Below are 25,323 nucleotides of genomic sequence, written 5' to 3' on the forward strand. Positions count from 1 at the left end.
ATGTTGGGAGGGGAATATGGGTCTCCTAACTATTCTTGGCACCCTAATTACATTTGCCAGAATTATTTGGGGAAGCCATGCCTATTTAATTGGTTGGCATCCATCTGTCTTAGAAGACAATAGAGGAGTGCGCCTTGGGGAGTGAGGTGAAGCTGTTGGAAGGTAGCAGCTCCTGCTGTGGCTGATGCAAGAGAGATATGTTTTGTTGCACCTGGGGCAGATGAAGGCATCCAGTTGTGCTGCTGCAGGCGCACCATGGCGTTTCTTCTCTCTGAGCTCCTCCCAACGGTCATTCCTCCTCTAGTCACTGCTATGGATACATGACCTGTACATATGCCTGTCTCCAAGCACTGCAGTCATCTACAAGGGATTTCCACACTGCAGGATTGATGCTGCCAGTCTTTGTGTAATATTTGCAGATGTCTTTGTAGAGCAGAGTAGGTCTGTCAATGGGCCCTGTGCCAGAAGTCAGCTCCCTGTAGAGCATGCCCTTGGAGATCCTGTCATCTTCCATTCTGTGAACATCTCCAAGCCAGTGTAGACGTCACTGAGACAGGAGTAAAACATGCTGTGAATGTGGACTTGGGAGAGCACATCATTGTTTGGAATTATTTTCTGCTGATACCCCAAATCCTCCTGATGCTTCACATGTGGAAGAAGAAGAAGAAGAAGAAGAAGAAGAAGAAGAAGAAGAAGAAGGGGAGGAGGAGTTTGGATTTGATATTCTGCTTTATCACTACCCTAAGGAGTCTCAAAGCGGCTAACATTCTCCTTTCCCTTCCTACCCCACAACAAACACTCTGTGAGGTGAGTGGGGCTGAGAGACTTCAAAGTGTGACTAGCCCAAGGTCACCCAGCAGCTGCATGTGGAGGAGCGGAGACACAAACCCGGTCCCCCAGATTATGAGTCCACTGCTCTTAACCACTATACCACACTGGCTTTGCTCCTGAGGGCTGTAAGTTGTCCATGACTCATTTCCATAAAACGCAGGCCTGATAGAACTTCATCTTGGTATTGGTCATTAGCATCACATTCTCCCATACCCTTTGGAGAAGCGAGCCATTGCTGTAGCTGCCTTGCCAATACACGTGTCCAGTCCAGCATTGATGTAGAGATTGCTGGTTATCATCTACCGCCTCAAGCTTGTGGTCACCAGGGCTAATGCTTGGAGTGCTGGCAATGTCCTGACCCAAGATGTCAGTCTTCGTCAGGCTGATGGTGAGACCGAACTCCATGCAGGCTTGGCCAGAAAATGGTTGCTGAGTCTCTGTAGAGCTTCCTTTGAGTGTGCTATCAAGGCTGCATCATTTGCAAACAACATCTCTTGGCTAAGGATCCACTGTACCTTTGTCTTGGCCCAGAGACATGCCAAGTTGAACAGATCCCCATTGCTCCTTGTACGTAGCATCTTGGCTTCATACTATAAATGTATGGTGTGAATGTGGCCTGGGAGTATGAATGTGTTCAGATATTGGCTTAAATGCACCTATGAGTTTGTGCTTATGCTGCATCATAATAGTCAAATTAAGAGCACTAGAACTTAAGAAGTGCCTGCTTGATCAGGCCAATGGCCCATCCTGTATCTTATAATTAATTTCTTTGTAATTTCATAGAATCATAGAGGTGGAAGGGACTCTGAGGATAATCCAACCCCCTGCAATGCAGGAATACGCTGCTGTCCCTTACCTGCAAACTTGGTGTTATTGGCACCAACCTTAGCCAACTGAGCTACCCTTATAATAAAGGGGTGCTCATCTTGAGTGTCCAAAGAAACCTTTGGTGTGACATGAATCAACTGTTTAAAAACATTTTCTGAACAGGGCTTGGTTTGACTCCTGAAAAAGTTCCCTCTTCTCATAAGCATGCTTTTAAGATTGAGTGTGAAGTACACACACACACTCATAGACATGCTCCCCAACATGTGACATGAGGCTAAGCAACAACAGAGGAAAAGGGGAACCTTCAAGTAATGTTTTAGGAACAAAGAAGCCTTATACCAAGTCAGACTATTGGTCCATCGAGCTAACTGTTGTCTACACTGATTGGCAGTGGCTCTCCAGGATTTCAGAGAGAGAGAGTCTTTCCCAACCCTACCTGAAGGTGCCAAGGATTGAACCTGGGGTCTTCTGCATGCAGAGCAGATGCCCTTGAGCTGCAGATTCTTCCCAAAGATAAGCAGGGGCACAAAACATAAAGAGGACTGAGCCCACATTGGTCTTCCAAAAAGCACCTTTACCCCCACCCAACTTCCCTATTCAGAAAGTACCGGTAGAACTTTCTGTCTCTTTTTTATTTACAGGTTTGATGCTTAGGAAGTCCAAGCTGTAAAAGTCAGCATCTGAACCCCTGATTAAATAACTTTGCTGTTTGAAAAGCAGTCCACCTATAAATTCTCTGCCTCCCTTTTAGCATTGCCGACTTTTATGGCAAATTCTCTTATAAGAGCAGTTTCTTCTGCAGCAAATAGCCAGATTACTTCATAGGAGAGTGAACCCAGGGAGTCTGTTTCCGTTGAATACTAATACTGTACCCAAATCATAAAGAACGTTATTTTTAGTCATCAAACTAAAACTTAACTAAACACGCTTTTAAAACTAACAACTAGTCTTTAAATTAAAAAAAAACAACACTTAAAAACACTAACATAAAAAATACCATTCCCCTCACCCGGTAATTACAACTAAGTTTAGACAAAGATACAGTCAATTTTCATGTTCTTTATGTTTAACCAGATGATGAGCAAACCGAAACAGATTAAGGTTTCTTCGCCTTCCCATTCTAGGGAATAAGATGTCAGTCACCAGCTGTGAGCAAAAGGTAGTGAGCAGGGCTTGGGCAAAGACAAAGTCATGAGACAGAAACAGGTGGAGGCAGCAGAAAAAGGTTGGGATGGATCTGCAGCTTCTACCTGCATAACTTCCAGAGACAGATGCAAGCAGAAGCTGCAGGTCCATTCTAAATCAATGTCAGTCTTTTTATTCTGCCTGCTTCTCTTTCTGCCTGCTTTCCTTTCCCCTCCCTTCAGCCTTTGTCTCTCCACCTGCACCACCTCCTCATAAAAAGGTAAAGGTAAAGGTACCCCTGATTGTTAGGTCCAGTCGTGGACGACTCTGGGGTTGCGCGTTCGTCTCGCTCTATAGGTGGAGGGAGCCAGCATTTGTCCGCAGACAGCTTTCTGGTCATGTGGCCAGCATGACAAAGCCGCTTCTGGCGAACCAGAGCAGTGCACAAAACACCGTTTACTGTCCCACTGGAGTGGTACCTATTTATCTACTTGCACTTGACATGCTTTTGGACTGCTAGGTGTGCAGGAGCTGGGACCGAATAACGGGAGCTCACCCCGTCGCAGAGATTTGAACCGCTGACCTTCTGATCAGCAAGCACTAGGTCAAGGCAACTGAGACAGTCTCTCTGGCAAGTGAGAGAGCCCATCTATACTCTCATTGAGATGGATCCCCCCCTTTTTTTTACACATTAGGGTGGGCTCGGGACCATGGTTTATTTCCAAATCTTGAAAAGAGAACAGTAGAGAGTTCAACAAAAACACTGCTGCAGTATATGGCAGCTGTGAAAAGGGCGAATCCCATATTAGGGATCATTAGGAAAGGGACAGAAAGTAAAATTTGCCTTTGTGCAAATCTCTGCTATGAGTACACCTGGAATACCGCAAAAAAGTTCTGGTCCACACCGCAAAAAGGCTATTGTCATGGTGGGGGGAAAACAGCAGAAAAGAGCAAGCAAAATAATGAAGGGGCCAGACCGACTGCTCCATAAGGAAAGATGGGAACATCTGGAGCATTTGGGTTTACAGAAAAGATGAGTAAGGGGGGGCATGATATAAGTATTTAAAATTGTTTTTGTTGTTATTAATTGAATTTATTACTCACCATTCACCATAAGGTCCCAAGGGGGGGAGGAGGTAATTTAAATAGTAATTTAAAATACAATATTAAAAACAGCATAAAGTAAATCAAGAATAGGGTAATCTGTATTTATATCTACACAGTGTCAATATTGATGGTGGTGGAAAAGTCGATGGAGATAAGCAGTGCTGGCTGACGTCCATTGTGGCTGGTAGGGTGGAAGACGGGGAGGCGAACAGTAGGTGTCGCCAGAGCCAATGACAAGCAGAACCAACTACTGAAAGTTCTAATCTTGTCCCCATCTTCTTCCCCCCTGAGTTCCACAAAGGCAGCAGTGACAGTAAGAACTAGGAGGAAGCTGGCAGTTGGGGCCACCCCCTGAGACTGCGTCTAAGAAACAAGGCATGTTGGTAGGGACTGCACAGGGCAGATTGCGCTTGGTGGGGTAGTGCTGGATTGGGCCCACCAGAGCAGCCTCCTTTCAAATAATTCCCCCTCTTTCTCTCATAACCCTAGAACCCAAGATCATCCACTGATGCTGAACGTTGAAGGGTTCAGGAGAGACAAAACGAGGCACACCGTGCGTAATGGTGAAACTACGGGGCTCAAAGCCACAAGTTGTAGTGGTGTTCACTAGATTAAATGGTTTTAAAAGGAGACTGTCTGTGTGACACGTTGGGAGAAAGCAACTAAGCCAACACACACCCTTCTCTGTTCTCCATCCAGGTGAGCATTCCCAGAGCTCAAGGGCACATCCCAGCCAGGCAAAAACACTCAAGGAAGGTGTGAAGCAGTACCAGTGATGGGTGTGACCTGGGGAGAAGGGGGTGTGCCCTAGGGAGAGTCCTGAGGGCTAGGTAGTCTGGAGGGCCACATTCAACTCTCTGACCTAAGTTTCTCTCCCCACCCCCACCCTGCACTATGGTTCTGACACAGGAAGATAAAAACAGGAGAGTAGGGAGTGCCACGTTCCTCCTATCAGCAAGGTCAGTTGTATGTGCCGGTCAAAGCGGACTTTGAAATGCAGCTGTTGTAATTGAGTAATACATTCCTCCCTCCCCCCCCCCCCACGTGTTGCAAAAGCGATACAGGAACAAACATGCCTTTGCCATGTAATATCCATTTAAGTATGGAGGGGGGATGTGTACACCTCTACTTGTCATAGCTTTAATAGTTTCCCTTGTAAACCTGCTGTTTGCTTTTCGTGATAGGGGAAAACTTCGCTATGGTGACACCTGATATGCAGGCCTCAAGGTGAAAGTGTTTCACTTCATGTTATCCCCGCTCTCAGTGCAAAGTTATACACATGAGTAAACAGGCAAGCAAAGGAGAAACCCCACTTCTCTATTTCTACATATCAGAAGGAACATCTGGATCAGGCCAGGGGCTCCTCTAATGCAATATCCTGTTCTCTCAGTGGCCAACCAAATGTATTTGTTTGTTTGTTTGTTTGTTTGTTTGTCCCCCGCCCGTTTTTCTAAGCCTGGCTAGAATGTAGGGGAGAGGGGGGTACATTTCAACATGGGGCACCTTTCAACAACTGGAATATCTGACTTCTAATACTGCACAATGATTGGCCAATATGCCAGCCAATAAGCTTTTAGTATGAGTAACTGCTGACATTTAGTTTTCAGCCATTTCTTTTTACAACTGTTGTGTTACTCAGTGGATCAATTTCTAACACCCCAAAAGTGAAAAAGAAACTTTGATTTTGAAACAGTTAATCAACCAGTAATCTTTTAATCAAGTAAGTTATATTTATTCACCTAATAGTTTATTTAATTATGCTTCTAAATACACTATCAATAAGTAACAAGTATTTTTCTAAAATGATTTACAATACTTTAACCAAAATGGCTGCACCAGGGGCAGATTTCAACAGAGCTTAGGGGGGTACATTTCAACAGTGTTGAAAAGTGTCCCTTACCATTTTTCAGTTAAGTAATTATGAAAATTGACTTGTAATTTTTTAGATCAACACCTAGCTTGGATTAAAAAGTTTCAGGATAATTGTAGGCTACAGTTCATGTCTACATGAAGCATGATAAGCCTAGGCCTATAACAGTCTATAGTAGGACTATTAGGCCTAATCAGGGTTGTTACATTTAAAACACTCAACTTCGTTTTGTTAGGCCTACTGTTGCTTTATAGAATTTATAAACAAATAACTCATTAGAAGCATCAATAAAATCTTTTTTCCTCTTAAAATTGTAATAATCACTTAAAATATTCAAGACAATTTATTATTTGTTTTTGAATTTAAAAAAAAGTATAAATTTAGATTTGAAAAGTTTAAGATGTTACTTTTCATACAGTTTAAGACATGTATTTTAATATTAAGATCCTAATAATTAAAATGCTTAGCCCCATTATTTTGGCTCTTTCAGATTATGTCAGGGAATTGTCCCTGCTGCAGCGGAAGGTGGTGGAAGGGCTCTCCGGATGCTACAAGGAGCCCCAGTCCCACCTTGCCAGCAACTCCTCCTCTGGTAGCGAGAGGAGCGGCGAGACGTCCAGCGAGGAGGGGGAGAGTTCACAGGGGAAAGGGAGTAGAGGCTCTGGGGATGCAAGAGAGTCCCAGCACTCCCACAGTCCCGAGGGAGATACAGGGGGAACGCAATTTCCGTCACCCCACAGACGTCATGGGGTGAAAAGAAAGGATGGAAGGCGAGGTTTTCGTATTCTGAAACTCTTTTGTTGGGGTCAGAACCGGAAGGGGGAATTCCCGGATTCTGACACCGCTTGATACAGACATGAACTTTTTAGCTCTGCACTGTACATAGTTTGCACAATAAAATATTTAAAGGAAACAGCGGAGTTCTGGCTGCTTACTCATGAGCAACTAACTGAGAACCTTACAGCAATCCGGGAATCACTGCAGTTATATAATAATAACTATATTATTTTGTGAATGAAGTTTATTTTGGAAAAATGTATGAACTTAGTAGATTTTTTTCTATTGTTGAAATGTACCCCACCTCCCGTTGATAACTGCCCCCCGGGAGGGGCAGATTTCAACAAAGTACATGCTTCACTAAAAATGTAAAATTTGGTATTTTGCCTTTGTCTAGAAACTACGGCAAAAATTGAGAGGATACCTCAAGTATGAATTTAGTTAATGGTACTTAGAACTTTAGTTTTTAAAGCAGTATTACTTCACAAATAATTCTTAAGTAAAAATTGTTGAAAGGTGCCCCCCTCTCCCCTATCCTCAAGGTGGCATTCGAAGTTCTCCTCCCTCCTCATAAGAACCCTGGGAGGTAGGTTAGGCAGCGAGTGACTGGCCCAATGTCACCCACTAAGCTTCATGACAAGTGGGGTTTGAACCTTGGTCTCCCAGGTCTAACCACTAAACCAGCACTCTCCTCACTTGTGATTCCCAGCAAAAGGGCATCCAGAGATGTACTGCCTTTGACAGTGGAGGGAGAATATAGCTATGGCAGCCACCGATAGCCTTATTCCCTGTGAATTTGTCTGATCAAATACCAAAACAAAATACAGTATATTCTGGCGTATAAGACTACTTTTTAATCCAGGAAAATCTTCTCAAAAGTCGGGGGTCGTCTTATACGCCGGGTGGAAAATCTGTGGTTGAGTATATCTCAAACTCTATATTTTAACTGGAAAAGTTGGGGGTCGTCTTATACGCCCAGTCGTCTTATACGCCGCAATATACGGTACATGGAAAGATTTAAAACCACACCCAACTAAAAGACGGATAACAATTAAGAGAGAAATGCCTGGGAGAACAGAAACAAATTCACCAAATGACTAAAGGGTGACAATGATGGTGCTCCTTCAGCGTATCTTTCTGGGAAAAACTTTCCACAGATGGGGAACCAGCACTGAGAAGGCCAGATTTTGTGTTTCCACCTTCCATACCTTCCTCAGAAGGGGCATACAAAGGGCCTGAACCCTCAGATGAGGATCGCAAGTTCCAGGTTGGTTCATAAGGGGGGAGGCAGTCCTTGAGGAGTTGCGGTTCTGAGCTGCAAAAGGCTTGATAGGTCAAAACCAGCACTTTGAATTGTGCCCAGAAACTAACTGGCAGTCAATGTAGTCAGGCCAGAATCAGTGTGATGCTTTCAAACCTCCTACTTCCAGTCCACACTCTGGCTGCTGAATTCTGTACCAGCCCACCGCAGTTTCCAAACTGTCTTCAAAGGCATCCCTATGCATTGCAGTAATCTAACCTAAGATCATGGCCACTGGTCCCATCACCTCCTGGCAAATAGAAGGGGAAGAAATGGAGGCAGTGAGAGATTTCACTTTCTTGGGTTCCATGATCACAGCAGATGGTGACAGCAGTCACGAAATTAGAAGACGCCTGCTTCTTGGGAGAAAAGCAATAACAAACCTAGACAGCATCTTAAAAAGCAAAGACATCACCTTGCCGACAAAGGTCCGTATAGTTAAAGCTATGGTTTTCCCAGTAGTAATGTATGGAAGTGAGAGCTGGACCATAAAGAAAGCTGATCGCCAAAGAATTTATGCTTTTGAATTATGGTGCTGGAGGAGACTCTTGAGAGTCCCATGGACTGCAAGAAGATCAAACCTATCCATTCTTAAAGAAATCAGCCCTGAGTGCTCACTAGAAGGACAGATCCTGAAGTTGAGGCTCCAGTACTTTGGCCACCTCATGAGAAGAGAAGACTCCCTAGAAAAGACCCTGATGTTGGGAAAGATGGAGGGCACAAGGAGAAGGGGACGACAGAGGATGAGATGGTTGGACAGTGTTCTTGAAGCTACTAACATGAGTTTGGCCAAACTGCGAGAGGCAGTGAAGGATAGGCGTGCCTGGCGTGCTCTGGTCCATGGGGTCACGAAGAGTCGGACACGACTGAACGACTGAACAACAACAATCTAACCTAGAAGTCACTGGAGTGTAGCAGACCCACCAAGTGTCCCTATTTTCCAGGGACGTCCCTGATTTAGAGAAGCCATACTGGTTTCTGATTTGATCCCGGAATGTCCCGCTTTTCCTTAAGGTAAAGGTAAAGGGACCCCTGACCATTAGGTCCAGTCGCGGACGACTCAGGGGTTGCAACTCTCATCTTGCTTCATTGGCCAAGGAAGCCAGCGTACAGCATCCGGGTCATGTGGCAAGCATGACTAAGCCACTTCTGGCGAACCAGAGCAGAACACGGAAACGCCATTTACCTTCCCGCTGGAGTGGTATCTATTTATCTACTTGCACTTTGACATGCTTTTGAACTGCTAGGTTGGCAGGAGCAGGGACCGAGCAACAGGAGCTCATCCTGTGGCGGGGATTTGAACCGCCGACCTTCTGATCAGCAAGCCCTAGGCTCTGTGATTTAGACCACAGCGCTTTTCCTTAGTACGTCCCAATTTTCATTGAAGAAACGTTGGAGGATAAGGAGTTATAGAAGAAGAAGAAGAAGAAGAAGAAGAAGAAGAAGAAGAAGAGGAGGAGGAGGAGGAGGAGTTTGGATTTGATATCCCGCTTTATCACTACCAGAAGGAGTCTCAAAGCGCTAACATTCTCCTTTCCCTTCCTCCCTCACAACAAACACTCTGTGAGGTGAGTGGGGCTGGGTGTGACTAGCCCAAGGTCACCCAGCAGCTGCATGTGGAGGAGCAGAGACACGAACCCGGTTCACCAGATTATGAGTCTACCGCTCTTAACCACTACACCACACTGGCTCTCTACACCCACTAGCCATCTGAAGGCAATCTTTTATAGAGAAATTTTTTTAAAAAATGTTTTATTATGTTTTTATATACTGTATGTTGGAAGTGGCTAGGGCAACCCAGTAAGATGTGTGGGGTATAAATAGTAAAATTATCATTATGGAATGGCAGTCCCTATTTTCATGGGAGAAATGTTGGAGGGTATGGTATAGACAATAGTATCTAGGCTGCCCCTGTCCACTTAAGGTTGCATCTGAGCCACCAGTCAAAGTTAATGGAAGGCACTCCACAGGTCACTTGTGCTTTATGCTTTAACATTGTGAACCACCCTGATATTTTAATGATATTGTGGTGTAGAAATACTTTTATTAAACAAGCAAGCAGATTGGTGCATTTGTACGCTGCTTTTCAGCTGAAAAGGCTCCCAAATAATACATTTGTTTATTTTAGATAATTTGCTTGATGATGGCTTTCATTATTTTTGCAACATGCAACCTAAGAGAATCAAACTACTGTACAACCTATGAAGCTTGCTAAGTGTCACTCATAGGGGATTCCCGGGAGATGGTTGCTCCTAGAATCCAACTTGCCCCACAATGCTTAGGCAAAAGGCTCAGAGATTCTGTAGACTTTTTTTTTGTTACCCTCCCCAACCCACCAAAAGGTTTTAGCTCTTTAAAGCAACTTCTTGGTTTAACTTCTCCCCTGACAATAAATCAATGTTTCTTTTTAATATTACCATGAACTGCTTTTGGAAGTTGCTCATTCCTGAAGAGCGATATACTGTATAAATATTTCAAATGACAACAACAAACAAGTGAATTGGGCGGGGGGGGGGGGAGCAGAGAAGGAAGATGATGAAAAAACACCCCTCCAGACTTTACAAAAAGTGACTGTGTATTTGGGGAACATCTCAATGTACATGCCTAAATAAACTTCTGGACTTAAAAGAAAGAGTTTCGTTCTGCATGGGTGAATGCTGCTCTCTAATGTCTTTGTTTGGAATTGCATTCAACATATTTTCCCAGGCAGGGGAGTAGCAAGGGGGGGCATAGGGGGCGGACCACCCCACGTTCCAAAATGGAGGGGGTGACAAATCATCAAGAAACAATTACTGTCCTACTAGGGCGGTTCATAAAAAACTTTTTTTTTAAAATGCCTGCTCCAAAAGACTTATCTTACTGTACTAGGGATTATATAGCTATATATGAAATTTCATGCATATCGGTTAATATCTTGACCCTCCGCCACCAAAATAGCTGTTTACTTGGCTGTTTTCCTATGTCGTGAAGGCTGAAATTTCAGTTCAGTGGAGCACTTACTGTTCCCAACCCTAACCCTGTGGAAAGCCATCTAATTAGACTTTAATTTGATTTTGAGATGTTCTTAAGAGGTAATTTAATTATGGTCTGATTTTATACCAATGTTATGTATCTGATGTTAGCCACCCTGATCCCAACTTCAGCCACGGAGCGTGGGATATAAATAAAAGTTTATTATTATTATTATTATTATTATTATTATTATTTATTTATTTATTTATTCCTTTGTAAGAAAATATGAAATAACGTAAAACCATTTGGGGGGGGTGTCAATGGAGGGGTGACAAGAAATTTTCCGCACTGGGTACCACCTGACCTTCCTACGCCTCTGTGAAAGGTATATCTAGGTACATATGAAGCCACCTTTTACAGGGAAGGCTGCTCTATGTGGGCAAGTGGGGCTCTGCCTCCACCAACCTCAGTCTGCCCTCAGCCAGACAGCGCCTGCCTGCGTTTTTACATACAACCAGTCCAGGGAGTTGTACTACTTGTCAGTTTACTCCTCCTCTTGAGTCTCAGTGCTGCCATTTGTGGAATGTAGAAGGAAAGAGAGTGGGGACAAAACTGAATGAGTTGGCTCTGCCTGTCATTAGCTCTGGCTCCCCCTACTGTTAGGCTCTCTATCTTCCACCCTACCAGTCCTAATGGGCACCAACCTTATCATTTGTTTTGGGAAGGGAGATAAAGGTAAAGGTACCCCGACCATTAAGTCCAGTCGTGGACGACTCTGGGGTTGCGGCGCTCATCTCGCTCTATAGGCCGAGGGAGCTGGCATTTGTCCACAGACAGCTTCCGGGTCATGCAGCCAGCATGACTAAGCTGCTTCTGGCGAACCAGAGCAGCGCACGGAAACGCCATTCACCTTCCCGCCAGAGCAGTACCTATTTATCTACTTGCACTTTGATGTGATTTTGAACTGCTAGATGGGCAGGAGTTGGGACCGAGCAACGGGAGCTCACCCTGCCGCAGGGATTTGAACCGCCAACCTTCTGACCGGCAAGCCCTAGGCTCTGTGGTTTAGATATTAGATAGGAGGCATTAATTGTTTTACCAAACATAAGAAGAGCCTGGCTGGATCAGGCCAAAGGCCCATCTAGTCCTGCACTCTGTTTTCACAGCAGTTAACCAAGTGCTCCAATGGGAAGCCTGAAAGCAGGGCTGGAGTGTAACTGCATTCTCCCCACTTGTGATCCCCAGAAAACTGGCACTGAGAGACATACAGCCTCTGACACTGGAGGGCAAACATAGCCATCACGGCTAGGAGTCATTGATAGCTCTTAGGAAACCACCAGAGTTGGTGGCCATCACTACCTCTTGTGAGAGCAAATTCAGAAGGACAACAGGAGGTAGGATCAAGAAGCAAGCTGGCATACTACAAACCTTTGGTGAAACCGCATTTGGAGTACCGTGTAGAGTTCTGGTTGCCTCACTCTAAAAGGGTTCTGTAGAGTCACAAAAGGTCCAAAAAAAGGGGCAACTAAAATTATCAAGGGATGGAGCAACTCCCTTATTAAGAAAAGTTGCCAGAGGAAGAGCCTGGCAGCTCACAAGAGCAGTACAAATGGAACATTTTTTTCCACAAGGCAAAGAAGCGAAAGTGTTGCTATTTTTTGGTTCTTTTATGTGTGTGTGTGTTTGTGTGTGTGTGTATGTATATATATATATATATATATATATATATATATATATATATATATATATATATATACAGGGACACGTAACACAAACTCTGGCTAGTCAAGAGAGCCAGTCAGAGTGTCTGATAAGTTCCACACCATGCTTTGCTACCCACACACCCCTTTCCGTGATTAAAAAAAAAAAGGTTCTGCAAATATCCATCTGAGAGATTTGACGTATATTTGCCTGAGCACTCTCGCAGATAAGTTTGAAGATAAGTTTGCAATATGCTTTCTCTCGCTGTGAAATCTGTCAAGGTCAAAGATTTGCTTTAGAGATGCATTTTCAATTCCTCTTTTGGAAAGGTCACAAGTGTTGGGAAACCAGCAAGAAAAATATTGTTACGGTCATCATCACCTTGAGCTTTGTCTTTTTCACAGGAAACATGTGCACATTTGATTCCCTACAATGGTTTTCTTCTGCAGCCACAACCCTCACTTCAGAGGTATCTGAAAAAGAGAAAAAAGTGTCTCAAAGAGAGGGGGAGAAGGGGTGCCTGAAAGAGAAAGAAAGAAATGGGGTGAGAGGGTGAGAGAAAGGGGGAAGGGGAAGGGGTGTCTGAAATGAGTGTTTGAAAGAGAAAGAAAGTGTCTGAAAGAGAAAAAGGCAGTGTCTGAATGAGAGAGAGAGAGAGAGAGAGAGAGAGAGAGAGACAGAGACAGAGACAGAGACAGAGAGAGAGAGAGAGACAGACAGAGAGAGAGAGAGAGAGAGAGAGAATAGGGTAGCTCTAATTCCATCTGTCACTTGCCCTGGCCCTGTGCACTGCTGTTATGTGGCTCACAAAAGATGACCCCTAAAGAAAGGGGGTGTTTGTGTGTGGCTGAGTTTTTCCACCCCTGCTCTAAACACAGAGAGAGTTCAATCATTTTTAATAGACTTTCAACACTTGTCCATAAAACTACATTCCCTAAATGTAATCAACAGGCATGCAAATACAGAGATTAAAAATGTGTGCTTGGGGCCGTGTGTGTGTGTGTGTGTGTGTGTGTGTGTGTAACCATCTTGCCTGACCTCGACTTGGCTCTTGTAAGTCTCACTCACCACCAGCAGAACATTCTGTATTGAGATTTAATGATTGTAGGGAAAAAGAACGCGCAGAACTCACAATGCAGTGGAAGGGTAAGAAATCTCCAAGCTAGTGCCTGGGCTATATCTCTCAAGAGTTTGGGGATGAGATAATAACAGCAAAAAGTGATGTGATGACTTAGGCTGATCAAAGGCCAGTGGAGGCTGCCCAGTTAGACCAAATGGGGCACCACTCTATGAACACCAGTTTGTTCTTGGCCAGCTCCCACCTGCCAGCCTGCCAGCTTCCTCCCCCTTAGTCTTTATGTTGCCTTGTAGAACTAATGGGGAAGAGGTTGTAGACAATACTAGCTCTGTCTCTCATCGCTTCCAGTTCTGCCTGTCCATAGGCTCTGGTTCCACCTACTCCTGGCCTCCCTGCTTTCCACTCTGCTGCTCGGTTGGTAAGAGCATGAGACTCTTAATCTCAGGGTTGTGGGTTCAAGCCCCACGTTGGGTGAAATATTCCTGCATTGCAGGGGGTTGAACTAGATGACCCTCATGGTCCCTTCCAACTCTGTGGTTCTAACCAACAAATGTGGTGGGAATGTCCACAAATGGAACATAACAGATAGTTCCAATGGGTAACAGCCATCCTAGTCAAAGTCCTGGAAATAGCAGAAGCATCCTCTGAAGGATGAGGGCCATTTACAGTATGTCAAACGTGGAGAAAGGCCACCAGTGCTGCAGCCCATGGGAAAACGGGTTTCCTTTTGGCTTTGTTAAAATGGTTCAGAAACTGATGCTACTGCAGCTTGCTGTTGCTGTAATACACCAGTGTATTAATGAGCACTTCAGAACGATGGTGTATAATAACTGTCCCGAGATACCTGGACTGGCTGGCTATATGTTGCTTGGCTCCATTTGCTGTGCTGAAATTAACACTAAGGTCACCAAGTCTTTTAGGCCTTATGGGCACATTGGGATTATTGAGCAAGCGCTGTGGGAATTGCCTCCTCTGGTCATTTCTCATTTCTCATCCACCACCCCCTTGGAACAGCAACCTCCAGGCAACACACACAGAGAGAGAGAGAGAGAGAGAGAGAGAGAGAGAGAGAGAGAGAGAGAGAGAGAGAGAGAGAGATTTCAAGGGATCTGTGGGTCAGATGCAGGAGAATTAAGAGTCCTGAAAAGCACATAGAGCTGAAAGGGGAAGTGGGCAAAACAAAACAGAAAATAAAAATAATTCCTTCCAGTAGCACCTTGGAGACCAACTAAGTTTGTTCTTGGTATGAGCTTTCGTGTGCATGCACACTTCTTCAGATACACTGAAACAGAAGTCACCAGACCCTTATATATAACGAGAGGGTCGGGAGGGGTATGACTCAGAAGGGTGGTGGGTGTCCTCCTTCAGCTCTATGTACTTTCAAGGGAGCAAAAGGTAATCATCCTCGCCACCTCACAACCAATGGAGCAGTGAGAAGTAGGGGCATTGAGGCTCAGGGGTGCTTTAACATGTTGTTGTTGTTGTTATTCAGTCGTTCAGTCGTGTCCGACTCTTTGTGACCCCATGGACCAGATCACGCCAGGCACGCCTATCCTTCACTGCCTCCCGCAGTTTGGCCAAACTCATGCCAGTCGCTTCGAGAACACTGTCCAACCATCTCATCCTCTGTCGTCTCCTTCTCCTTGTGCCCTCCATCTTTCCCAACATCAGGGTCTTTTCTAAGGAGTCTTCTCTTCTCATGAGGTGGCCAAAGTATTGGAGCGTCAGCTTCAGGACCTGTCCTTCCAGTGAGCACTCAGGGCTGATTTCCTTCAGAATGGATAGGTTTGATCTTTCTGCAGCCCATGGGACTCTCAAGAGTCTCCTCCAGCACCGTAATTCAAAAGCATCAATTCTTCAGCGATCAGTCTTCTTTCTGAACATATAAAGCCCTAAATAATTTGGAATAATAATTTGGAATCCCCATAATAATAATAATAATAACCCCCATAATAATAATAATTTGGAATCCCCATACCAGCCAGCCTGAGCCCAGAGATCAGCAAAGGGAAGAGAAGCTGGTCAGAAGAGAAGCATTACTTGATGTGTAGGGATCCGGAAGGGAGCCTTCCTAGTGGTGCTGGTGGTGCCCCCTAGTTGTGGGACTTCACACCCCCAGGAAGCCTAGATGGAATTTTGCCACATGGTGCAGACCTATTTGATTTCTCAAGGCTCTGGAGGTTATTTATAAATAACGATGATGGTTGTGGCGCTTGTGATTTTGACCGAATCTCCATTTTCTGTTTGTTCTTTTGCTACTGTTTCATTAGGGATATGCTTAAATTGCATTTTATGAATCTATATTGTTTGTGGAAATGGCTTTGAGATCACTCGTGCACAAAGTGGCATTCTACAGCTCTTGATAAAATAAAAATAAATAAACATACTTAGTCTGAATCCAACTCCTGGAAATCAATAGCATTGTAGATTTCAATTTATATTGAGCATTCTCTCATAATATTTTTTTTAATGCTAGTCTTGTTACCAATTAACTCCTGACCTAATTTACAGACTGCCTGCTACCTTCCCCATCAGCTTGTCAGGGAAATTACCTTCTGAGCACCCACTGTGAATTCTGCAGCTCCCTTCTGAGGGTGGATGCTACATTCTCCCTCCCTCTCTGATCCTTAAAGGAGCACAACCACCCTTAATTTTTGACCAAGTGGTAGCATGCAAATGTGGAAGACTATCTTGGTGGGATCTGCTGTAGGTAGAAATGGGAGGAAAATTGGATCCAGTATGCATTTAACGCCAAATCTATTGAATTTGGCACTTTCTGAAACAACATGAGAAGGGGAAAACAGCCATCCTAAAAGTCAGATCTAGTAGAAAGATCCATCCTTGAAGATTTGCACTTATCCATATTTTGCAGTGCAGTTCTCTAACCAAGCAATGTGTACAAAAATGCAGATGCTGGAGGGAAGTGTGCATAAAAATGCATATATTCATAAAAATACCAACAAATGCATTGTATTAAAGGAAATTGCAAAAATAAAGTGTACATTAGACAAAACTGCATATGAAAACACTCACTTTCCTAGAATCATAGAATTGGAAGGGAATCCCAAGGGTCATCTAGTCCAACCCCTTGCAATGCAGGAATCTCAGCTAAAGCATCCATGACAGATGACCATCCAACCTCTGCTTAAAAACCTCCAATGAAGCAGAGTTGTTGAACAGCTCTTACTGCCAGAAAGTTCTTCCTGATATTTAGCTGGAAACCTCCTTTCTTGTAATTTGAAACCATTGTATCAAGTCCTACCCTCCAGAGCAGGAGAAAACAAGCTTGGTCCATCTCCCATGTGACAGTTCTTGAGATATTTAAAGATGGCTATCATATCTCCTCTCAGTCTCTCAGTTTCATTTAACAGAAAACATTTAGAAGGTCACCTGCACATTTTGTTCCATAACTTTCTTTCTAGGAGGAGGAGATACTTACCAGTACTTCAAAAAAAGAAGAAAGGAAACTCAGAATCTGGGGCACCTGCCCAGGAGCACCAGTGAAAGCCTTTGCAGGTCCTATGGCTTCTGTGTTGACCTCTGCTGTAAGCAAATCAGGATGAAGGCAGAGCAAATGCTTGCTGTCATCAAAGCCATGTAAACATATCAGAGCAGCACCCTGTTCTCACACTGGCCAAACAGATGCCCATGCAAAGCCTGAAAGCAGGACCTTAGCACAACAGTGCTTTCCCCACCTATATCCACAGCAGCTGGTAATTAGCAGCACTTTAATCCACTTTAATATTTCTGGTATGCATTTGAATCCCTCCTGCAAAGTACAATCTAGAGGCAACCTAAGACCCAGCCAACCGGGCCAGGGGCCTGGGTAAACTTCAATGCATCCGTGGCCCCCAGGGAGCGTGGCATCTTCTCAGGAATGCCAAGTGCAGACACCAGTCCTGTCTCTACAGGGGGGGGGGAGGGGGGGAGAGAGAGAGAATCCAAACTGTAAACAGCAGGACCAAAATACCATGAAATGGAAGAGGCAGCTGTTGGTCTGCGACATTTTATGCAGAGACAAAATGTATACAAATCCGAACACTTCATGAAATGTAGTTCAGTCAGTGGCTGAGCGCATGCTTTGCATGCAAAAAGGCCCCCTCCCTGTTCGAATCCCCGGCATCTCGCGTTGGAGCTGAGTCTGAAAACTTCTGTCTGAAGCCCAGGACAGCCAGCGCCAGTCAGTTTGTAGAGTCTGTATTGTATATCAGGGCTCATCAGCCTTCATGTGCAGGAACCAGCAATGCTGGATGCAGCGGAGTATTGATTTCAAACTTAATTTTGGCAGGGACCCTGTGGAAGTGGCACCAAGCTGGCAACACCTGCTGCAGAAAAATGGAGATCTAGATGGACCGACCAATGTTCTGATTTGGTTTAAGGCAGCTTATCAGAATAGTCCCACTTGATCAGGCCAAAAGCCCATCTAGTCCAGTGTCTTGTTCTGACGTAGTAATGATAATAATAATTCCTCCCTATGGAACGCCCTCCCTTCAAATGTCAAAGAGATAAAGAATTACATAACTTTTAGAAGACACCTGAAATCGGGAAGTTTTAAATGTTTGATATTTTACTATGTTTTAAATGTGCTGTAAGCCACCCAGAGTGGTTGGGAAAACCCAGTCAGATGGGTGGGATATGTATAATAAAATTGTTGTTGTTGTTTGTTGTTTGTTGTTGTTGTTGCTGTTGTTGTTGTTGTTGTTAGTGGTCAACCAGATTTCCTAGTGGGAACCCCAGAAGTAGACCCTGAGTGTAAGAAATGTGCATGCACATGAAAGCTCATACCAAGAACAAACTTAGTTGGTCTCTAAGGTGCTACTGGAAGGCTTTTTGTTTGTTTGTTTTTTGTTTCTCCCCATTGGTATTGAGGCATCGAGCCTCCAGCAGTGAAGGGAGAACATAGCCATGAGGGCTTCCAGTCACAGATGGAGTTACCCTCCATCAATTGCTCTCTGTTAAAGGTCAGCCAAGTTACCAAACTCCTGCGGCAGTCCATACTTTTAATCATAACAAGTTAATTCTCACACACAACATCTTGCCTGACATACTTTAGACACAGGCCCTAAAGCCACCGATTAAAAAGCACAGTGCGTCTGGACACGTGCAGAGCGCCTGTCCTCCCCACCCCACCCGCTTCCCAGGGAACTGAGATGGGGAAGAGCTTCCAGGCGCTCCCGAAATGAAAGACTGGATTTGCGCCAGGTAAGGCATCGGCGTCGAGGGCGGGGGTGGCGTAGTTTTTCGGCCGTTCTCTTCTGCCTCCCCCCCCCCTCCACTTCTTCCGTGCGCCCCTCGCCAAATCTGGGCGGACCCAATCGCTCGGAGGGAGGAGAAAGGGAAAGAAAGAGAAAGCGGGGAGACCGGGCAGCTCTCTCCGGTTGCTCCAGCAGCCAGGACCAACGCAGGATCCCGGGGCTTTCGAGGCGGGGCGGTATGGACGATGGCGTTGGAAGCGGCTCCCTTGACTAAGCTGAGGAGCCGGCGTGCCGCGTTGCTGCGGAAAGGAGTCAGCTTTGAATGCGAGAGCGACGGCGACAAGTAAGGGAGCAATATTGCTATTATAGAGTGGATGCTTTGGGAACATCGGGCTGGATCTCTTGGTGGGAGGGGGTGCCTCTAGTCTCAGTAAGCCATCTGGGAGGGACGATCCATCCGCTCTGGATCCCCACACACCTGCATAGAGTGGTTGCTGCCGTAGCTTTGCCACGTTGGGATCTAGGAGTCAGAGCGCCTGCTGCAGTAGAAGATCCTAACAGGGGTCGGATGGGTTGGGACAGGCATACCCAAACTCGGCCCTCCAGCTGTTTTGGGACTACAGTTCCAATCATCCCTGACCACTGGTCCTGTTAGCTAGGGATGATGGGAGTTGTAGTCAGCTAAAGGGCCGAGTTTGGGGATGCCTGGGTTGGGATGTTGTCTCCCCACTCCGCCGAGTCCATCCCTGCTCTCTCCTCTTAACAGAACCTAACCGAGCCCAGGAAGTAGACAGCATTAAAGAGACACCCCACCCACAAGAAAAAAACCCACCCACCTGGCTTTCTTGATCCCGGATCCAGTTCCCTTCAAAGCTCTGCTGACGTTGTGTTGTATTCCAACTAAATTCTACTCCAAGTAGACCCGTTGAAATGAACGAACCTAAGTTAGGCACGCACGTTGATTTGAATGAGTCTACTCTGAGTAGGACTAACACTGGCTTTTTGTCTGTTGTGCAACCCATTCTATGCCGCTGTTATGTACTGTGTACTGTAGTTAATTATACGGTGCGAAAATATATCTATATCGTTTGCGCATATTGGAAACAGCAGGGTCTGAGTTTGGAGAGAATCTGCTTAGAAGGAAAAAGAGACTGGGGCCAGTGGGAGAAAGAAGTGCCTCAGTTTTGAGTCTGGGAGATCTCAGAAAGCGTGCTTCTGAGTTCATGAAGACTGCACTTTTCTTTCCACTGAGGAGCTACAACTGCACGAGGAACTGCGTATAGCCCCCAGTGGTGACTGGTGCTTGCTGGGACTGGTGGGGCAGATGGCAACAGGGGGTGGAGCCAGAGCCAGTGATGGGCAGAGACAGACCCCATAACAGGTGGGATCACAGCCAGTGAAAAGCAGAGACAACTAATTCTGGTTGTGCCCTAATTCTTCTCTTTGCTGAGCCCTACAAGAGCAACATTGAGAGTGAGGAGGAGGAAATGGACAGCCAGGGCCACCCTCGGATTGAACATAACAAGGCAGGGGTAGTGTTCCCCACCCCCACCCTCCAAGATGTTGTGGGACCACAATTCCCATCATCCTGAACCATTGACTATGCTGGCGAGGCAGTGTGTTTTCTGCCCTAACTCTTTTGCCTCAACCACAAGAATGCTGTAAGCATTGGTGTAGCCAGGATATATGTTAGGGGGTAGGCTTATGTTGGGGGTGGGGGGCGGGCAGAACCGAGCTACCTTTGACGAGATTGGTAAATTAGTTAAGTATTTTTATTTATTTATTCACTGTACTTGACTTTGGGGGGGAGAGGCGGCTGCCCCACTGTCCTCCCTGGCTACACCCATGCTTGTAAGTAAGCTCACTAGAACTACTGGCCCTCTGCATTTCTGTGCTAGGCAAGGAGGAGGAAGCTTCCATCCCCTGGCCGCCCGCATAGTTTCTGTGGCAGTTGTGGAGCAGGGATAGTCATAATCTGGTCCAATAACAGATCTGTAAGGCTGGCCAGTGGTTGCATGCTCACAGAGAGCACTGAGTGAGTAACTTGCTCCAGATGGGGACCTTTAAAACCTTTATCTTCAGAGTACCTCTTCAGGCTCCTCCCCCTTGTGGAGAACTTCAGAGTTTTAAAGGGCCAACCTTCTGCTGTGGAGATGTGCACTCCTCCAGTGTGGTGAGAGCCAGTGTGGTGTAGTGGTTAAGAGTGGTAGACTTGTAATCTGGTGAACCGGGTTTGTGTCTCTGCTGCTCCACATGCAGCTGCTGGGTGACCTTGGGCTAGTCACACTTCTCTGAAGTCTCTCAGCCCCACTCACCTCACAGAGTGTTTGTTGTGGGGGAGGAAGGGAAAGGAGAATGTTAGCCGCTTTGAGACTCCTTAGGGTAGTGATAAAGTGGGATATCAAATCCAAACCCCTCCTCCTCTTCTTCTCCTCCTCCTCCTCCTACATCCCATAGCCTCTTGTGTGGTACAGGTATGTGCCATGTGTTGTTGGATGGTGAGGTGCAGTGGGGGGCATTACTCAGGCTTAGGAGATGGCATCTGTGAGGGTCTTGCCTCTGACCCAACAGGCTCTGACCCAGCCTCAGGCACAGTGGTCTTCTGATCCACAGCAGCCAGCTCAGAGCCCTGAGCTTGGTCCAGCTCCCTAGTTGGTGCCTCTGAGTCTGGATTGCTGCTAGGTTCTGGGACCATAGCAGTGATGGAGCTCTACATTTCTTCCTCTAGTCCATTCACCTGCCTGCCCACAGTTCCTCCTTCTCTGTGTCTACCAGACTAGTAAGAGAACTAGCTGCTCTTATACCTAGTCAGATTATTGGTCCGTCTATCTCAGTGTTGTCTACACTAACTGGCAGCAGCTCTCTGAGTTATTGAGGCAGGGGTTTCTCCCAGTCCTATCTGAAGATGCCAGGGATTGAACCTGAGACCTTCTTCATGCAAAGCATGTGCTCTGCCGCTGAACTATGGCTCTTCTCATAAACATACAATAAGATTCTAGTCCTCGTGGTTCTGAATAAAGGGTTAATTCACGCAGGAGTCTGCCTTACACTGTGTCAGACCATAAGGCAGCTAGCTTCCTATGAGATGTGCACCTTAGAACATGCTCCAGAATCCTGTACCTCAGAACCAGCTCCATGGCAGAGGTGTTGATATGTTTGTTTTGGAAGCTTGCCAATATAAAAAAGTGTTCCCTGAGGGTAGAATGTTTCAATCCATTGAGAGATTAACTCCCTGCCCTAAATAAATATTAAACCTCCTCCCAATGATATGTGGTAAAATCATGTTCAGAGTGCACTTTTTATTAGAGAATTTACACAGGAGTAGACCTACAACCTAGATGTTCTACATCAAGCATCTGAGGCTTTACCATATGTTGTAGGACTCTAATGCCCATCAGCCCCAGCCACCATGGTCTTTAATCAAGGATGATGAGAGTTGTAGTACAACAACATCTAGAGGACCACAGGTTGTTTGAGGTGGTGGTGGTGGGGGAACGTTCCCATAAAAATGGATCCAGAAGAAGAGACTTGAGTCCCTTTCTTCTAACAGCACACTTAATTGATTTATTCTAGGACATTATACTACCCCCAAGAGACATTTGAATATGACTCGGGGGCCTAAAAATGTCCCTCCCAAATCATTTGTCTATTGTAGTTTAATTGGCTTTAATCCAATCCAACTGTTCCAGAAGGATGTCTTAAAAATGGGCTTGGAGCAACCTGGTAAATTAAGTAAGCGCTTCTCCAGATGACTTGCATTCATCCTGATTTGCTTGCACAAAGCTTGTGTGGTGGTTAGAGGTTGTCTGATCTTTATCACACACTTGTTCTGTTTCGTTTACAGGGTGGTTCTACTGCTTTGAGCATTAATCCTACATATTTCCTGGTTTGCTTGCAGGGTGTTTATGCACCTTCCTGCTTGTCATTTGTTCATCCTACAATGAGTGGGGGGGGGGCGGACGGACTTCAAGTGTCGGAGTACAAAGTGATGCACCCTGGGGCAGAATGGCCCGAACTTGACATATCTTCCTAAATACATAAAAAAATGTAATGTTGTTGTCATATTGGAGTTCGTGTTGTGACCAATAGGTGGCCACCCCAACTCCAGCATATAAATGGCAGGCAAGTGAGCCAGCGAGCAGCTATGGTGGCAGGTGGCCCAGGCGAGCAGTTTAATGGAGAGGAGGAAATCAATCCACAGAGAGGGTTAGCAAGCCACTCTGTGAAGCACCGCCTCTCCTTTAAATGTGGCGGCAGCAGGGTTTTACGGGGGGGGGGGGGGAGGTGCTTCACCAAGTAGTTTTAGCAAGCCACTCTGTGAAATGTCTCATCCTTTAAAATGGTTTGGGGTGAGCTGTATGGGGAGCGGTGAAAGGGTGGGTGAAGTGTAAAAGGAGGGGAGTTTTTCAGGTGTGGGGGGGAACACAGCTGACAAATGGGTTGGTGGGGTGACAGGGTTGGCAAGCAGGGGCGCATCCCCTAGTAAATTGATATAAATATAAATTGAAAGGATGCGAACTGGTGGGGGCTAACCAGGAAAGTGTTTTTTTTGGGTTGCGGCAGCTAGCTCAGTGAAGCTGTCAATTCAGCATTCAGCGTTGGTTGAAAAAAAGCAAAACTCATGCTAGGGATTATTGGTACTGGGGATGAATATAAGGCAGTTCAGTGTCTGTCATGGTGTTATATAAATCCAGAATGCAGCTGCACTCAGAATACTGTGTATTAGTTCTCGTTCTCTCTCTCTCTCCAGAAAAATAAGAATAACATAGTTATTAAACCAAAGTACAAAATAGAAGATTTGAGATGCATTTTAATAGGGAATGGTAAATATGGCCTCACACATCACAAACTTTCTCATTCCAGTAAGAAATTTAAAAAACACCCGCCTATCAACAGATTAGTTGAATTTGGGACCGTTTTATATAGCAAAAAAGAAGAATATAACTTTATAGAATTCTGCACAGCATGGAGAATGTTTGCACGGCTGTATCTGTATCAATCTTTAGCCATACATATATCAAATATCCATCAGGGTCATGCAATGAAATTGATCGGTTGGCAGTGGGCTGAAGCCAGAAAAATGAAAGTATTTCTTCATACTATACATAATTAATGTACGAATTCGCTGCCACAAGATGCTGTAAAGGCCACTCTGTTAGATGGCTTTAAAAGGGGAATTAGATGAATTCCTGGAGGAGGAGGAGGAGGAAGAAGAAGAGAGGGCTATCAATGGCTATTAGCTGTGTTGGCTGAATGGAACATCCACCATGAGGCTCTAAACCCCAGAATATCTAGTTGCTGGAGAATATGAATGTCTACTTGCATTTACTGTGAGCTTCCTAAGGGCGTCTGATTGGCCACTGTAAGATTGAACACTGGACCAAGACGGACCCTTTGATCTGATGAATCAGGGCTCTTGTTACAATATTTTATCCTATCTATGTTTCTCTGAAATTCTCCAAGAGAGGAGGCTGATGCAGCAGCCTTGTTACGGTTTAGGGGAGTTTGCAATCTAGACTCCCCCCACCCTGTCATTAAAAGCCACTGCTAAGCCCCCTCCACCCACCCACCCACCTGGAGTTGTATGCAATGTTAGACCTACTCAGAGCAGGCCCATTGAAAGTAATGACCCTAAGAGAGTTATTCATTTCAATGGGTCTACCCTGAATAGGACTATTAGTGGGTACACCCCCTGGGTATTAAAGCACAGATCAGTTATCAGCCCAGTTTGCACATAGTGGCAAGCCATAGCTTATTTGGGTTTACTGTGAATGAGCACGGAACATGCCCCACTCTGTTCTCTTCCCTGGCAGGGACAAAACAAATCCGATGGGTTAACTTAGCATTATGTGAGAATGAGCATTCTTGGAGGGTGCAATGAACAAACCTTGGCTTCCCCACTTCATCCAGTCTCTATGGTCAAACAAATTGGGATGGATACTCAATAAACAAGCTCTCTGGAAGCAACCCATGAAAAGGGAGAGGAGATAGACCACTGTCTATCAGCAGATCTATTGAAAATTACCTGTGGAGCCTTCCATTATTGAATTAGTTTTCCTCCCCCCCCCCCACTCCAAACTGTTCTTTCATATGGTTTGGCACACAGTTTGGGTGTTGTTGCTCAAACTGCTATACCGTACATCTGTGCCTATTTGTTATTCCTTTCCAGGTACCTACCCTTCTCCTCCCCCCATTTCTTGAAGGCCTTTAACAACCAGCAAGGGCATCTTTGTCCAGCATGAAGTTGAGAAAGCCTTCACCTGTTGGGTTTCTGTCTGCTTGGCAACTAATAAAGATTCAAAGATCGTGTCAAGAGATGGCGGGTCACAGGCTTATCTTTCTATTTAATTTGTTATTTATGTTCAGTACTACAGCCTAATGTAACTGTGATTTTTCTTTGGCTAGATTTCCCCCTCTTCCCTTGATTCTTCTAGGATTTGTTTTTCATAGGACTAGACAGAAATATCCTTCCTTTTTGGTTCCTCATGGTTTTGGCATGTGCCTGTATGAATTTCTTGGAAATTACAGCCTTAGCCGTGACGGTGACAATGTTGGGTTC

The 25,323-nt window shown here is 45.3% G+C and overlaps 1 protein-coding gene across 3 annotated transcripts in view; it reads left to right on the forward strand.

The window, feature by feature from the left end:
- Positions 1 to 18,903: 18,903 nt before the first annotated feature.
- GARNL3 (GTPase activating Rap/RanGAP domain like 3) overlaps positions 18,904 to 25,323 on the forward strand; it is a 94,049-nt gene continuing 87,629 nt past the window's right edge. For 2 of the 3 annotated variants that reach the window (XM_033137185.1, XM_033137189.1), the window contains exon 1: positions 18,904 to 19,107. In XM_033137185.1, coding sequence (XP_032993076.1) covers positions 19,010 to 19,107 — 98 coding nt within the window. In that variant the 5' untranslated portion in view covers positions 18,904 to 19,009. The remainder of the gene's footprint in view (positions 19,108 to 25,323) is intronic. The other variant, XM_033137191.1, reaches the window with a different exon arrangement.

The sequence above is a fragment of the Lacerta agilis genome, chromosome Z (assembly GCF_009819535.1).
Source record: "Lacerta agilis isolate rLacAgi1 chromosome Z, rLacAgi1.pri, whole genome shotgun sequence".
NCBI lineage: Eukaryota > Metazoa > Chordata > Lepidosauria > Squamata > Lacertidae > Lacerta > Lacerta agilis.